The sequence below is a fragment of the Miscanthus floridulus genome, chromosome 2, assembly GCF_019320115.1.
Source record: "Miscanthus floridulus cultivar M001 chromosome 2, ASM1932011v1, whole genome shotgun sequence".
NCBI lineage: Eukaryota > Viridiplantae > Streptophyta > Magnoliopsida > Poales > Poaceae > Miscanthus > Miscanthus floridulus.
In genome coordinates, this window is record NC_089581.1 from 170604295 (window position 1) to 170620788 (window position 16494).

Below are 16494 nucleotides of genomic sequence, written 5' to 3' on the forward strand. Positions count from 1 at the left end.
GCAAGCTCGCGCGGCCATAGCTCATCGACGACGAGTCCGCCGGCGGTGACATCATCACTGAGTGATCCCTGTGACCTAACGCGTCGATTGGTCTACTTGGCCGGCCCTATCGTCGACGCTAGTGACGACGGCGGCGGCCATGGCGGCTCAGGCGAGGTAGGACTGTCGGCGGTACGCCGGTGACGACCTCGGCGGCTCAACCTAACGTGCGGACAAGCACCTATGAACGCTGGAGGACCTAGCGCGCTAGCTAACGGAGCAAAAGGTGGACTATGGCGGCGTGGCCACGACGACGGAGTTGGCGACAGGGCTCCGGTGAGCATTTGCACGGCGCTGGCGCTTACCGAACTCGAACAGCGAGCACTGGGAGAAGCAATGGGGTGCTGGGGAGACGGTGGAGGGATTGCGGTGATGAAGGAGCGGCTAGGCACGGCTTGTGCCATCAACGACGATGGTGGCGCTGCGGGAGCTCGGCGGCTGCGCTTGTGGGTGCTGCAGACGGCGAAGGAGGAGCGGGAAAGCGAAACTGAGGGCGCGGACGGGAGCGGGCAGGTGCTGGCGTGATAATGCTGTGCTCAGGCGCGTCGTGGCCGGCGCGGTCAGGGCGCTGGCGACGCGCGGCCATGGCGACCTCCACGCGGCGTGCGGTGTCTAAAGCTGGTCGGTCACTGTGCCGGTCGATTCAGTTAGTTCAGACGCGATAGGAGCAGCCTGACAGTGAGTTTTCACGTTGATTTAACTGCTAATCCGTGGCTCCAATTCGTAAATGATCTAAATGACTTTCGTAGTCCTAAGTACCAGCTACAAATGTTGTTCAATCATCTCGTGCTAATTCGCAACCGAAACTGAGAAAAATCATCCCCAAAGTGAGCCTGTCAGTCGGTCAGTGACCCACGACTTAGAAAATTTTGTTAAGTATTGAAATGTTAATTTGCTGATTCTTGTGATCCAAATTCAAGCATGTTAGGAGCTGAATCAATCAATGACCCAAAAATAAAAGTTGTTCCTTATACCAAAAACTACAACTTTGCTTTAGTGATCTCCTCCATGCAAGGTCTCTAACACCTAGTTCCAAATTGGTCAAACATGTCACATTTAAAAGAGGAAACACATCAAAGCATGGCTTAATGACCAAACTAGCCCTAGCCCTAAATACCAAAGTTGTTCATAATGATATCCTAAGCATGTTTAAGCAATTTGCAAGGCCATTCAATCATTTCATGTAGTAGTCACTCATAGAGCTATTTAAAGTAATCACATGAAATATGCCTTAAAGACTTGACCATGAAAAATGACATTCATGATCCATGTTCCATTTGTGAACCTAAGCATTGCCAAAATATTTTGGTGACTCAAATCTACCAAGTACATGTTTACATTCATGATCATTTGCATATGTACAAAGAAACATGCAATAACAAGCAACGTTGCATATGTTTCAATTAATGTTTCAATTGTAAATGCTTGTTTATGAATGCGTGATGATCATGCTCATGTTATGCAAGTCAAGTTATGCAAGGCTAACACCCGAGGTGTTACAAAGGACCCACGTTTAGTCATGCTTCCTGCAGATACAGTAACCCACAAGCCAGGTATCCTTGCATATTCTCGAAGTCTTTTTGTTTCCTCTTGTCAGGTAAATCTTGCATAGTACAATCGGGTACTCAGGGTTTTATCCCCCTGTTGCAGGTAACTGGAGGATACATAGAGCTGACTCTTGTGTGTGAAAACCACCTGGTAGGGCTTAGAGAGGATTCCTTTTCCCACTACGACCGTAGTGTTTATTTATAACTCTCACTAAAGGTTTTTATAAGAAAAGATCAAAAATCGGCTAGCATCTCTATATAAAAATGTCCACTATATTAATGCTTCACCATGTCATTAAATTAATCCTGCTTCCTTTTGTAACTCTGATAATATTTTTATATTCCGCTGTTATAATTAATTAAGGTAATATTCTAGTACTGATATAAAGTGATGTAAGAAATGACTTAAGAATATTGTAAGCTTTATTCTCTCATTTATGATCTTGATGGAAAAATATAGATTTTCGAGTTCTCCCTTGGGGCTGCTCGACGAAACTACGTAGTTTAGTGTCCCTTTCTTAAGTACTTAGTGTCTAATGAAAGACAAGTACTCCTGGAAGATATTGGATCAGGTGTTCTGCCTCACGTGCCCGGCTCGTGTCGTGTCATGTCGTCGTCACGTTGGCCTGTCCTGTACTGTGCTCGGGTGTCGTGAGCCATCGGATGGGAGCTCAGCTCAGATAGAGTTGCCATCCGTAGGCGCGTGCAATTAATTACTGTGCATGATGCCACAGACACTACCGGAAATCGACTCTTTGTCGAGTGTTTATATGTTTGGTGAGTGCATTTCCTCGGACACTCGGTAAACAAGCTCTTTGCCGAGTGCTACGAAAAAACACTCAGCAAAATAATTGCACTCGGTAAACAAACTCTTTGCCGAGTTTTGAAAAAAACACTCGACAAAGAAGTAAGTTTGCCTAGTGTATTTTTTTTGGCACTTGGTAAAGAAGTAAGTTTTTAAAGTAAATCAGAACAAATTTAGAAAAACACGTTATGAAAAAGAAAGAAGAGGAGGGAAAAAAAGGTTTGCCAAATGCCCTCAATCTAGCACTCAACAAATACTGCTTTATCGAGTGTCAGATTAGGACACTGGACAAAACTCCTATACTATAACTCACGCACCCCGCCGCCGTCCCCGGCCCCCCACGCACAAACGCACCCCGCCGCCGTCCCTCCCCTCCCTCCCTCTCCCGAGTCCGCGTTGTCAAGGTCGACGTGTGTAACGTTGGATTTCACCAAGTCGGTGTCCGGCGGGTACAGCCAGGACTCCGGGGTTCAGCTTGTCCGGCGCGAGCTCGTCGTTCCTGTCGTTGGTGACGACCTGGGGACGTGAGCGTGTCGAACGAGCGCGGCGGAGGTTCGTCGTCCCTCGTGCTCCCACCGGCCAGCTGCGGGAAGCCGCCGCTGTCGTCATATTCCGACGGCGCGGCGCAGAAGCGCAAGTGCCATGACCACGCGCACTCGGAGAACGTCGCTGGCAGCAAGTACGGGGCCAACAGCGGGCACTGCCACTGCTCGAAGCGCAGGTCTGTATCTCTTCTCTTGTGGATCGCTACTACTTTTACTTGTGGTGGCTTGTTTCCAACCTGATTGTATTATGAAATGGATGTGGTGGTGCCCCCAGCCCCCCCACACAAATGCAAGAAGACGAGGCTGGCCCCGACGACCCCGAGCCACGAGGAGGTGTCGGCGGCACTCCTGCCAGGTCCCGAGAGGGTGGAGGAACGGCGGCCGGAGGAGTTCAACCGTGTGTTCCTAACGTACGCAAGCAGCCGCGACGAGCGGTTCTTCGGGTTCGGCGAGCAGTTCAGCCGCGTGGAGTTCAAGGGGAAGCGGGTGTGGGTGCTAGTGCAGGAGCAGGGGATCGGCAGGGGAGACCAGCCCATCACTTTTGCCGCCAACCTCGTCAATTACAGGTGCGATTCTTTTCTTTTTTCCACGGTGACGGCGTGGCGGGGGATGTGGTGGCGGCGGCGGCCACGGCGGCATGGTGGTGGCGACGGGCGGCGTGGTGGTGGCGGCCTGGTGGCGCGGTTTTTTAATATTTTTCAAAAATTCTTCGTCGAGTGTCGGTTTAGCACTCGATAAAGTGTTTGCTGAGTGCACGACAAAAAAAACATTTGGTAAATACAGTTTTATCGAGTCTTTATTTATCAAGTGCCGTTTACTGAGTGTAACACTCACTGAGTGTAACACTCGACAAAGCCTGTGCCAAGTATTTTTTAGGCTTCGCCGTATCCTGAACACACGGCAAAGCTATGATTCCGGCAGCGAGAGTAGAACAGCGGAGGACGGAATGAATCTCCTCAGATTTTTTCCCTGTAGAAGATCCTTTGACTAATTAATACGGAGTACTACAGTACGCCCCATTTGTGTTGCGATGCTGAAAATCGAACGAATCTATGTGAAATTTCGTCCCTCCCTGGATTCGCCAACGACATACTCCACCTCAGCAGCAGTCAGCAGTGTAACCAAACAAAACCAATATGTACATAATAATTATTAGGCAAACAAAATGATTGAATGCGCAAATATCTATCCAGGTCCAAATTTAAAGATGAGGAGAGGACGCCGGCCGGCGAGAGGACGAGCCGTCCCGAGCAGACGGCGCAGGGAGGCAATGGAACAACGGGAGGCCCCCCGATTGAATTGGAGCCAGGAAATCATCCGCCAGGTGGCTGGATGGCAGAGGCGATGGAGAGCGCGGCGGCATGGCAGCCCGATCCCTGTCGCTCGACCGGACCCGCCAGCCGCGCGCAAGCGCAGGTGCAATGCCCTGCGCGATACGTCGTCGTGAGGCCGGCGTGTGTGGAGGGTGGCAGCCCTGGCGCGCGCGGCCACACCCCCCACTTTCCCGCGCCATCAATGCGCGGGCCGCGGGCCGCGGGCCACCCGTCGCGCTCGCGCCGCGCTGGCGAGCCCCTGCCCCTCCGTCGCCTCCGCCGTCGCTCTCGCCACCGCCAGAGCTCGCCTCCTCCTCGCGCTCTGCCTGCCTGCTTGTATCTATCTAGCTAGTCTAGTCGCTCGCGCGGGCCGGGTCTGTCTGTCCCTGGCAGTCGCAGACGTATATATCGCCCCGCCCGTGTAAAAGCTAGTTGTATATAGCCGTGCGCGCGCACGCACGCACGTAGACACAGCAGACTGCTAGGTGACGATGGAGAAGCCGATGATGGACGCTGCCGCGGACCGCGGCGGCGGAGGAGGAGGAACAGGGATCGGGCGGACCAAGTCGGAACAGCTGGCGCCGTCGCAGTCGCTGAGCCGGACGCCGTCGGCGGAGACGGTGCTGAGCACGCCGGCGGACGCGCCCAGCCTGTCGCGCAAGTCCAGCTTCGGAAGGAAGCGGCGCTCCGCGTCGGTCGGCGGCGGCAACAACAACAGCCACATCCGCAAGTCCCGGAGCGCGCAGCTGAAGCTTGACGTGGAGGACCTCATCGGCAGCGGCGCCGCGCTCAGCCGCGCCTCCAGCGCCAGCCTCGGCTTGTCCTTCACCTTCACCGGCTTCACCCCGCCGCTCCAGCACATGTGCTCCGCCGACCCACCGCCCTTCAGCGACGACGACGAGAACCGTACGTACGCACCATTTCATATCAGTCCATCCGAAGCTAGCTAGCTCACTCTACATGCATGCATGCCCCGCGGCAGCGATGGACATCGAGGCCGGCACACGGCGCAAGAAGCTCATGACCGAGCCGACCTTGCCGATATACCTCAAGGTAAAACCGATCGAAACCACAACCAGAAAATATACACCTTGCATGCATGCATGCTGCAGCAAAAAGCTTCGATTGTATCAGTGTCACTGTGAGTATGCATGCAGTTTGCGGAGGTGAAGTACAGGGTGGCGGGGAAGGGCTCGCCGCGGGAGATTCTGGGAGCGATATCCGGGTCGGCGTCCCCCGGCGAGGTGCTGGCGCTGATGGGCCCGTCCGGCAGCGGCAAGACGACGCTGCTGAGCATCCTGGGCGGGAGGGCCGGCAGCGGCGCCGTCAAGGGCTGCATCTCCTACAACGACGAGCCCTACAGCAAGTCCCTCAAGCGCAGGTAACCAGCTACCTACCTGCTGCCGTGTCCTGGCCATGACACGACTCCGGTTGATTTGACTCGGTCGCCGGGCTCATTAATAATTGGCTAATTAATTTCTCGGGGCGGAATTACTCATTATTATTAGCTGATTAAATTGTGTGGTCAGTAGCTTTCGGTAAGTTAAGTGGGCCCGTCGGTCGCCGATGAGGTGTTCCTCGCTGCTACAGGTGGGTGCCTGTGCTTGTCTATGTCTAGCATGCACGCGGGTGCCTGCTGCTTGTCTATGTCTAGCAGCTGATAAAAGCATAGCCTAGCTAGCTAGTGATAGCCATGGCTGGTCACGGTTATCCTGCTTGTTTCGTTACTGTTCAGCATGCATGACTGCTTTGTCCTTGGTTCGCTGTTCATGCAACTTTCGCTGTGAGTGCATGACTCGCGAGTCGTCGCTCTGTTGTCCGTACAGTGTCCGGTGAAATTGACCTGGCAGTGTTTTCCCTTGTCGTTTTCGCCTCCTCTAGCCCAGCAGCAGGACTGGGCCAAAACTGGGTATCGAGCCACTTCCCTTCGTCGGCATGGCGCCACCCCTCCCCGTCGTCTCCTCCAGAGAATCGCAGACGGCTTCCGCCGAATGAATTGTCCGTAGCATGGTGCGGTCCTCCGGCGACTACCAATGTCCCGGTGCTCCATCCTGTCCCCTACATGTCACACGACCGGACAACCCGCTATCTCAGTCTCATGTTTCAGTTGCGACTCGCCTGTCGCCATTACCATGTGTAATTCTGTATGATGGGTGGGCCGTGGGTGCCTCGGTGGCCCCAATCCCAACGCCCAGCCTATCAGCGCTCCTTCATGGTCATGGATTTCAGCAGGTTGAGATCCAGGGTCGATTCTTCGCAGATCCAATGAGCAAGAGCCACTAACTAATCAGTGATCTCCTGGCTAACAGAGCAGCGTGTGGTATGTTGCCAATCCCGCGTGGCCGCGTGCCTTGCAACCTGTTCGACAGATTTCCGTAGCCAATCTGGTTAGAGGCTGAGCCTTCGCGCCTGTTAAACGTAAGTCTATGTGTTCAGATGTCAACGTCTCCTGAAAAGTCAGATTCTCGGAACCATCATTCCTATGAGTGATGATGCTCCTCCTGAGCCTGTCACTGGTTACAGGGACTGCCTCCCTGTCTACTTCTGTCCAGTCCTAGTCGTTTTAGTTGTAGCTGTTGATAAGGCCCTGATTTACTGGTCTTCACTATTCAGGAGCGTCCTTGGGGAGACACCGAGAACAGTTTAGGTCTGGTTTAGTTCCTAAAAATTTTCACCCCAAACTATCACATCGAATCTTGCGGTATATGCATGGGGTATTAAATATAGACGAAAAAAAAACTAATTGCACAGTTTGGTTGGAAATTGCGAGACGAATGTTTTAAGACTAATTAGTCCATGATTAGCCATAAGTGCTACGGTAACTAACATGTGCTAATGATGGATTAATTAGGCTTAATAAATTCGTCTCGCAGTTTCCAGGCGAGCTATGTAATTAGTTTTTTTTATTAGTATCCGAAAACCCCTTCCGACATCCCCGAAACATCCGATGTGACATCCAAAAATTTTCATTTCGCGAACTAAACACAGCCTAGTAGATCCACTAATTCTTAACTATATGCTTGTTTTCGCTACTTCCAGTTGGTGAAATTAATAAGGTAAAACCAGCACTTAATTTGCAATTTAGAATGTGGGATGTAACATCTCATAATTGTCAGGTGGCATGTGCAATTCTCTGAAGGAAGCCTCGCAACGTCTTAAAAAATGTTGAGCCAAGATGAGAGGGCTAAAGTGTTATATTCATAAATGACATGAAACAATTTTGGGGCCTTTTATGTTCTCTGTAGAGTGTTCAAGTTGAGGCATTGAGAGACAGTTAATGGATGTGTCAAGTTTCTTTTCTCCAAAAGGGAGAATTTGAGAAGGTTAAAGAGCCGAGTAGATATAAATGAACCTGGAAGTTTGTGGCAGCACATAGACAATCTCTCCTTTAGTAATGTTTTTTCTTTGGCTCCAGGGCTGTACTGTGCTGACTTCTGTAAATGGTGTCCTGCAGTTTAATAACTGTTGCTTCATAGGTTGTGAGTTGTGACTTATGAGTACGCATGTTGACATATACTTGGACTCATATTTGCTTGCAGGATAGGATTTGTGACTCAAGATGATGTTCTCTTTACCCATCTTACTGTGAAGGAGACATTGACTTACGCGGCACTACTTCGTCTCCCAAGAACAATGACACGACAACAAAAGAAAGAGCGGGCGATGGACATCATATATGAGCTTGGTCTTGAAAGGTTGACCACACATCTTATATTTTCCACGTTTTTGCATCTTTATTACTGTTCTTACAAGGCAGCTTAGTTTTATGCGTACAAAGGTGCCAGGACACAATGATCGGAGGATCATTTATACGTGGGGTTTCTGGGGGTGAAAGGAAAAGAGTTTGCATTGGAAATGAGATTTTAATCAATCCATCTTTACTGTTTCTGGATGAGCCAACATCTGGGCTGGATTCAACTACAGCTCTAAGGATCGTTCAACTTCTTCATGACATAGCTGAGGTGATGTGGAAGTAACAAGTAACGTCAAATAAGACGTCATCAGTTCAGTTCATATTTAATTTAGTTGATTTCTGCAGGATGGGAAGACGGTAATCACCACAATTCACCAACCATCTAGCAGGCTGTTTCATAAGTTCGACAAGCTTATCCTCTTGGGAAAAGGAAGTTTGCTATACTTTGGGAAGGCATCTGAAGCCATGCCATACTTCCAGTCCATTGGATGCACCCCACTTATTGCAATGAACCCTGCAGAGTTTCTACTGGATCTCGCCAATGGAAACACTAATGATGTCTCAGTCCCTTCAGAATTAGATGACAAGGTGCATATGGAGAATAATAATTCCAAGAATGACCACAGGCCATCAGCACAAGATGTTCATGAGGTGAAGCATGAAATCAATGTGCTGATGTTATGATGTATGGATTGGTTTTTAACTGTATTGAATAATTTATTTATGATGTTCTGCAGTATTTGGTAGATGCCTATGAGACTCGAGTGGCTTTTAAGGAGAAGAAGAAGCTTCTAGCACCACTGCCTATTTGTGATGATCTGAAGGCAACTATAACATCATCGAAGCGAGAGTGGGGCACTTCCTGGTGGCAGCAATACTCCATCCTCTTTTGTAGAGGGATCAAGGAACGACGACATGATTATCTGAGTTGGATGAGAATCACCCAAGTCATAGCTACATCGATTATCTTAGGTTTATTGTGGTGGCGCTCTGATCCCAGCACACTAAAAGGTCTAGAGGATCAGGTATGCACACAGAACCAGCTTTTTGATTCCAGACTTCAATTGGTTACACTAATTACCATATGACTAATAGATACATCTTAATGTAAAACAATGCCATTTGTGTGTACAGGCTGGCCTACTGTTTTTCATTGCTGTGTTTTGGGGTTTCTTTCCTGTGTTTACTGCAATCTTCACATTCCCTCAAGAGAGGGCAATGTTGAACAAGGAGCGTGCAGTTGACATGTACAAGCTCAGTGCATACTTCTTGGCGAGAACAACAAGTGATCTACCGCTTGACCTTTTCCTCCCTGTCATATTTATGGTGATCGTCTACTTCATGGCAGGCCTCAAAGCAACTGCTTCACATTTCTTTCTTAGCGTGCTGACTGTCTTTCTCAGCATAATTGCTGCTCAGGTACTAAATTCAGAGCTAGTCTCCTTATGCAGTACTATTCCAATCTCTTGTTTTACCCTTTGTAAAAGGAGAAACCTGGAGGAGTAACGTGATGCTTGCATATTTAATTTTCTAAAAGAAAGTTACTGACGGTTAACTAGTTACAGACTTACAGTGTGACCTGCATTGGTTGTAAGTGAAGAACTCAAGAACACCTGATCAACCTCAAACCTGTTCCCTATATTTATAGTCAACATCGTTAGAATAGTCATTTGATTTCACGCACAAGTTTGTGAGAAACTGAATATAAACCATTTTTAACACCTTTAGTTGTGGGTTGGAAAGGAAAAGAGATGAATGAGAGACAGAAATTGAACGTGATGATGCTCTCTAATGATTAATGTTAGAATGTTAAACCGAACTTATCTGTTAATGTTAGGATGCACTGAAAAAAGGTATCAACAATCGCCCTGTTCTGTAGCACTACTTTAGCAGTACTTTTCAGCGAACGAACAGTGTCTTCCTCTCACAACAAATCAGCATAAGCCAAATTTCGATAAATAGTAGAATTTCAATAAAAAGTGATGTGCAGGGACTAGGATTGGCAATTGGAGCTACCCTGCTGGATATCAAGAAGGCAACAACTCTAGCTTCAGTTACTGTCATGACATTCATGCTAGCAGGAGGCTTCTTTGTAAAGGTTAGTGCACTACATAATTCAGTTCTGAAGTAGTTACCACACGCGGAAATGTGTGTGGCTTGGACCACTGAATATTTCTGTTCCCTGCATTGCCTTCATTCGACTCTGATGGTCTGCAGAGGGTTCCGCCGTTCATCTCCTGGCTGCGCTACCTGTCCTTCAACTACCACACCTACAGGCTCCTGCTGAAGGTGCAGTACGATCCCGTGCCGGACATCCTGACCACCACGAAACACATGGACAACGGTGCCACTGAGGTGGCAGCTCTCGTCGCGATGATCATCGCGTACCGGGTGCTGGCCTACCTGTCCCTGAGAAGGGTGAAGGCCGGAAGCAGCTAGCGCATCGCTTCACTTGCCTGTGCGCGCACTGACTGAAGCCTGAGCTCCTGGAGGCTGCAAGGTTGGGTGTGTAGGGAAGTTTGTGTTATATTGCGCTTGTGAAAAGATGGAATTCTTTTTTTACTTTTCTGTCTTTTTCAACTAAGTTCAAAGCAAAAACCAACACTGAACAACAAGAATCTGTAGCGAGTATCGGAGACAAGGTGTGCTGTAAATTTTCCGTCATAACGAGTCAACGATTACGTGTTTAAAGTGATTTGAAAATTAATAAGCATGAGTTTAGATTGAGGGCATAATCTTAGGATGGGTAGCTTTAGGACAAATCATGCTCATATACTCCCAAGAATGCGTACACTTCAGTGACATTATACAAGTTCTTCGCGATGGAAGCACAGAATGAAGGCCTGATGTCCCATAGCTCAGAAGGAAGATATAAATCAGTGTTTGTTTCATCTACATCACCCATGTAAGGTCCCATTTCTGCAATGTTCATCTGTTATACTACTAAAATTCTGGGCTCCATCGATCTTTCCAATTTGTGACTAGAGCTCTTCATTTTTTGTAACTGCTATTAGGGTAGAAAGGCACACGCACAGAGAACTTTCTTGCCAAGAACTGACGGTGTTAACCGATGTTAGGCTCTATCGGCCTGTAACTGATGTGTTTACAAAGTACATACTCTGCTGCTATGCCCCAACATATACATGGAAGTACCAGGACGAACAATGGACAGTAAGCATAAATACTACACAGAAATAGTGTAGTATCACTACTCAGGCAGTACGATATCAGATATTCTGTTAATATCTTTACAGAAGTTCAGGTCTACCCATACGGGCATACGGCTGTTTAATGCTCCATATATTGACATGGCGGTGGGGTAACCTTCGTCTTTTCGCCTGCACGAAATGAGGCACACGGAGATTAATATTGCTGAATCGAATGTTGGAAAACAGTGCTTACAAAGTACTAGTGGTAGATACAGGGCGTTTTACTACAATGTTTTCATTTTATTATCAGGAGGGCAGCTGGCCCTTCTGTTTCCTGAACCTGAATAACCCAGGCCTAATTTAGCCATGGTTTACAAGAAGCATTCAAGTAGGAAACTCACTATATGCTCCACGGATCTCAACTTCCCGCCATTCTTGAACAAGTGCACAGCAACAACACAGCAGATGTGAAAGAAAGTCATCACAGCAGCCTCCCTGTTAGAAGCACACCATTTAAACTTCTGGTACTGAAGGCTTCAATAAGTTCGCTAGTATATAAAGAAAGCTATTGTCAAGTTACGTATGTACACAATCTCTTGCCAAACCTCTTCAATAGTAATGGGTAAAATGGACATGCTGTATAAGTTAATTTCATCAAGATAATCGAAAGCTGTTTTTGCTGGATATTCTGGTTTTAGCAATTAATCAGTCACTTGCATATGGTATGGTCAATCCCAGAGGTAGTTCAGTGCCAAGTTAAGAAATGAGCATTTCTACTTAATATCAACTAGTAACACATTCTGAAATATTTACCGCAATGTCCATCTTTTGGCGAAGCTTTCTCCTTACACAGCATGTATAACAGCAGCAGGACAATATTAGGGAGTATGCCATAATGTCATTGCAAGCCTCTCCAGAAGCTGAAAACAACACAGAAATACCGTGTAAAGAAGGCTTTAGCTCACAAAAGGTGTGATAGCATTCTACTTGAAAGGATGTATGATTTTACTTGCTTTAAAGAAAATTTTGGACTCAAGATGGAATGCCACATGGTTGAAATTAAGTAATTAACAGATTACAAATTTACTATACAACAAAAACTTGGCATAGTTAAGGCGATGACTATTTTCACTTTTCAGATTCTTACACATTGGCCTGTCCTTGGCGACTGAAGCAATTCTCGAGAAGGTTCCACAGGGGAAGAACAAGGTCTTCAAACCTATGTTATCATAACGAACACATGCAAAGGAAACAAAATCATGTTAGTAAAAATCCCCATGCCTGGATTGACCAATTATAAACTGACAACAATACAAAGGAAAACCAAACTAAGCTAGATACAAAGCTGAAAAACTATCCACAAAAGTCAAAATAGCATGTAAAATGGTACAGTAAAATTATTGAAACATTATACTAAACAGAGCAAATAAAATTATAATAATAAAATTTCCATAGTTCAAAGATAAGGTTAATAGACATACACAAAGCCGGTTCTGAACAGCAGCCAAGTAAATCTGCATGCCACTCATCGCTGTATGATCCTCTACTTGAGACAAGATCATGACCATATGGAACTTGTGAAGAACATCTGCATCGGACATACATCATCAGAACTACCAGATGTTTTATAGTATGTATTAGCAGCTGCGTGGTGTGCACAGAGTGGACTGTTCTTTCCCGTTTTACTTCCATTTGTCAACGATAACCTAATTTCTCTTTCATCTTTAAAAAAAAGATATGCACAAGAGTCAGGTTTATTATTGTGTACCACAATTACATCAAGGCAATGGTCAATGACATGTATACAGATCTCATATCACTCGCAACCCACACAATTCACAGATCAGATTGATGTTAATCCCAAGAGGAAAATGGTTATGTGCACCATCTTCTATGACAATATCATATCATAAAGAAAGAGTCATCAGAACTAACAAATCTAATTTACTCACCGTTGTGTGCTGCAGGTATCCTTTTGCTTCTTAGGATAGTCATCCTTTTGCTTCTTAGGATAGTCATCATCATCATCAAACGATTTTGCACTATCTCCTTTGGATTCACTGTAGTTTGAACCCTTCTTTTCCGAAGCTTTGGCATTTGTTTCTTCGTCTGGAATTGTAGATTCCACAGTTTTGGTTACTCCAAGCAGGTGTTGAATAACCTCACACGAACCCAGATCCATGTTGCTCTGTGATCTTTGAAGCTCAACCTGAAGCTTCTCACTTTCCTTTCGGAGGGCGTCATTGAAAGGCAAGTTTGGATAGGAACATGACAGAGTCTTCTTGAGCACCATTGTAGGATTCGTGCAAGGGTCAGGATTTAACAAAGCATCTTGCACTTTCTTGTCTTCCTCGTCAAAAGAATATTCACATTGGTCCCTCTCAATATACTCAAGCCGATCCTAGGAAAAGAAAAGATGAAGAATAAGACAAACAGGATATACTCCCTCCGTCCCTAAATGTCTGTCATTTTCACTTCCCGAGAAACAACTTTGACTAAATATATATTAAAAATATTAATATTTATGATACATAATTAGTATCATTGGATAGATATTTGAACCTAGTTTTTTAATAAATTTACTTAGAGATAGAAATGTCGCACGCATTTTCTATAAATCGAGTCAAAGTTATCGACACGCAAATCGTGGTGTCAAACATTTAGGGAGAGAGAGGGAGTAGGTAGGAAGATCAAAAGATGGTATGGTATTTCCCTGGAGCAAAACAATTGGCTACACTATACCGAATTCAGCTTAACCTACTGTCTACAAGTTCACAGGCATTCGGCCTGTTCGCTGGTTGGTTTTAGGAAAACACTGTTGACTGACTGATAAGCCCTAGCTAAAACCAACGAGCGAACAGGCTGATTATCTATAAAAAATAAAACTACAACTTAACAGGTGTATAGAAACAATGAAAACGACAGCATAAAAAATGTATCCAAAAACATCAGAGATTCTTGGTCCTACCAGCTTCATGGCCAACTAACAGAAAACAAGAAACCAATCAGATCATGCAGGAAAACCAACCCTAGTGACTCTAGAACCTCAAAAGAATATATTCCAGGCAGCACGTACCATACGTACCATACGTATACTACTCTAGTACTAGAACCAAAGAATGGTGCACATCACCTTTCATCTAGTAGTGTCTAAACCAGAATATCCCCATCATCAGATAGGAAATCAGTGTTTCTGAAAAAAACCTGCAAGGACCAGATCCAGTCTAGGTACCTACCTACCATAACACTCTTATACACTGGAAAACCAATAATCAACAACTAAAAATTGTGAGATGCCTGTAAACAAACAGGTAGGGTAGAAAAAGGGAGAGGTGAAGCCGATTACCGACCCGAATGCGGGCATTGTCGACGAGCGTGATGAGCGGGACGAGGCGTAGGTAATTGTCGATCTCGCTCTGCGCCTTGCGGAACTGGTAGACGATGTTCCAGCCCATGGCGAGGAGGTAGAGGTAGGAGCGGTCCTGGCAGGAGTTGACGAGCAGGTAGCCCCGGCGGAGCGCGTCCTCGAGCTGCTCCAGCGGCTCCCGCGTCTCCGGGTACTTCCGGAGCTCCGACACGCGGAGCTGCTCCAGCAGGCCGCCGATGAGCTTGAGGTGCTGCGCGAAGCGGCGGCAGTTGCGCTTGTGCAGCCGCGCCGTGGACGCCGCCCTGACGATGAGGGAGATGAGCTTGACGGCGTCCAGACCCGTGAGCTGCGCGATGTTGGAGAGCTCCCCGAGATTGTCCCACGACGCCATTGCGACCTCGGCTTTGCTCCCGAGTCAAGCAATCACTCGATCGGTTTTCGTTCTCGGCTAGCCGGCGGAACGAACGGGAAGGAAGCGCTCGGGCCGGTCCGCGTGCAAGGCCTACGAGATCAGAGAGCCCTACCCGGCACGGTGCTTCTCCCCCTCGGGCATGGCCATGCTCGCGAGCTTCTGCGAGAACCTGCGCTCTCAGCCTCCGAAATTCCCGGTGAACAGAGCGCGGCGGAGCAGATCTGCGAGACTAGAACGGCGGCATTCCCTTCGCTTGCCTGAGAGGAAGAAATTAACCGAGTTCACACCGCAGATCTTTTCGCTCGCGCCGACCAATCTCCGGCGTAAAAAAAAACGGCTCCCGAAATGCCGGTAAAGGTTAGGCAGGTTACGTTACCTGGCTGGCGCCTCCTCCTCCAACTCCGGCCGTGGCCCGTGGCAGAGTCGTGAATTGGATGGAGATGGGACTGGGGATGCGCACCGGCGCCTCTCCCTCCCTCCGCTCCGTCCTCGAGCCGCGGAGCCGGGAACTGGAGTGGAGAACAGGCAATGCCTGCAAGTGGACGAGGCCAGTCCCTCTCCTCCCAGTCCCACCCCCCTCTTCTCTGTTGCTTCGGCGGTTACTGCTGGCCGGGCTGGCACTCCTCACCGGTTCACTCCACTGACCACCACAGCCATGTCGCGTTCCCCATGTCCGTCTCCGAGTCCGTGCCGCCCCGCAGGTCTGGGTCCTCGACTCCTCGTGCTGTGCGAGGGTGCCGTGCCTGGCTCGCTCTCGCTCGCTTCGTCGTCACCCGTGGCTCGTGGGCAGGCAGGTGGGGCCGCGGGGGGCAGCAGCACTGGCACTCCACCGCGATCGGCGACAAAGGAAGGAGTAGTTAATTTCTTGGGAGGTTGTGCGTCTCAGGCTCAGGATTTCAGCAGGGAGAGGAGAATTGGAGTTGATCGCTCCGCCGCGTGTCACCGACGAGTGGGCCATCCGCTCGTTCAGATTCCAAGGTTGAGGTTCAGTACTTGCACGTTGGAATTAAACAAGACCCGGCTGCTGCGCGATGCGAGCGCCCGTGAGCCGGTGGTTGGAATAATGGTTGGTTGGACTTAGACTTGTCAGGGCATCCGCAATAAGAGTCGGTTACCAGCTAAGTCAATCTCCTTAGTAGTGTTAGTTTTTAACGATAGCTCGTAGTATGATTAGGTTTACATGACACTCTTAGGGCCTGTTTAGATGTTGATTTTTTTTGGCAAAATGATACTGTAGCAGTTTCGTTGTTATTTGACAATTAATGTCCAATCATAATCTAATTAGGCTTAAAAGATTCGTCTCGTAGAATTTCGTCTAAACTATGTAATTAGTTTTATTTTTTATTTATATTTAATACTTCATGCATGCGTCAAAGATTCGATATGACGGAGAATCTTAAAAAATTTATCATTTTGGGAGGAAACTAAACTTAGACCTCACATGTTTTTAGAATATGTGTATGAGACTAGTTCTTATCTGGAGTTAGCTTTTCTTTCACTTCTATTAAAATATGAAAACAATGCTTAAAGTTAGCTTACGAGTCACTCACTGCCGGTAGTATTAGTAGGAGTAGTAGTACTCTCCTGGCAAGGAGGATTAGGAGGGCCTGATTTATTTATTTA

General features: G+C 47.5%; 2 protein-coding genes and 1 pseudogene across 6 annotated transcripts; 2 read left to right on the forward strand and 1 right to left on the reverse strand.

Annotated features, from left to right (window-relative positions):
- The first annotated feature begins 375 nt into the window (after nucleotides 1–375).
- On the forward strand, nucleotides 376–3801 carry LOC136537441 (WRKY transcription factor WRKY51-like; annotated as a pseudogene).
- Nucleotides 3385–11684, forward strand: LOC136535684 (ABC transporter G family member 22-like). 4 transcript variants are annotated; one of them, XR_010779031.1, is made up of 12 exons: nucleotides 3387–3502; nucleotides 4130–5155; nucleotides 5232–5302; nucleotides 5407–5630; nucleotides 7789–7944; nucleotides 8028–8211; nucleotides 8289–8594; nucleotides 8681–8968; nucleotides 9078–9362; nucleotides 9934–10041; nucleotides 10161–10848; nucleotides 10958–11684. XR_010779031.1 is itself a non-coding variant. In XM_066528048.1 (11 exons), exons 2-11 carry the CDS (start codon nucleotides 4741–4743, stop codon nucleotides 10380–10382), a joined length of 2196 nt encoding a protein of 731 aa, XP_066384145.1. In that variant the 5' UTR covers nucleotides 3385–3502; nucleotides 4130–4740; the 3' UTR covers nucleotides 10383–11684. The 4 variants fall into 4 exon arrangements, 3 of the variants coding, with proteins under 3 accessions (XP_066384145.1, XP_066384142.1, XP_066384144.1); XM_066528048.1 differs by having other exon boundaries at nucleotides 3385–3502; nucleotides 8289–8531; nucleotides 10161–11684; XM_066528045.1 differs by having other exon boundaries at nucleotides 10161–11684.
- Nucleotides 10984–15943, reverse strand: LOC136535685 (cell number regulator 13-like). Of its 2 annotated transcripts, XM_066528049.1 has the most exons (8): nucleotides 15248–15943; nucleotides 14443–15128; nucleotides 13045–13493; nucleotides 12574–12680; nucleotides 12240–12311; nucleotides 11906–12012; nucleotides 11494–11587; nucleotides 10984–11281 (listed from the first exon to the last, which is right to left on the reverse strand). In XM_066528049.1, the coding sequence occupies exons 2-8, from the start codon at nucleotides 14848–14850 to the stop codon at nucleotides 11232–11234; spliced, it is 1287 nt and encodes a 428-aa protein (XP_066384146.1). In that variant the 5' UTR covers nucleotides 14851–15128; nucleotides 15248–15943; the 3' UTR covers nucleotides 10984–11231. The 2 variants fall into 2 exon arrangements, with proteins under 2 accessions (XP_066384146.1, XP_066384147.1); XM_066528050.1 differs by having other exon boundaries at nucleotides 10984–11640.
- Nucleotides 15944–16494: the final 551 nt, after the last annotated feature.

Coding starts and splice junctions, on each gene's coding strand:
- LOC136535684 (XM_066528045.1), top strand. CDS start 4,741: ATGGAGAAGCCGATGATGGACGCTGCCGCGGACCGCGGCGGCGGAGGA. Junction 5,303..5,406: donor CCTTGCCGATATACCTCAAG/GTAAAACCGATC, acceptor GTATGCATGCAG/TTTGCGGAGGTGAAGTACAG. Junction 9,363..9,933: donor TCAGCATAATTGCTGCTCAG/GTACTAAATTCA, acceptor AGTGATGTGCAG/GGACTAGGATTGGCAATTGG.
- LOC136535685 (XM_066528049.1), bottom strand. CDS start 14,850: ATGGCGTCGTGGGACAATCTCGGGGAGCTCTCCAACATCGCGCAGCTC. Junction 13,494..14,442: donor TCGACAATGCCCGCATTCGG/GTCGGTAATCGG, acceptor TTCTTTTCCTAG/GATCGGCTTGAGTATATTGA. Junction 12,312..12,573: donor CTGTTCAGAACCGGCTTTGT/GTATGTCTATTA, acceptor ATGATAACATAG/GTTTGAAGACCTTGTTCTTC.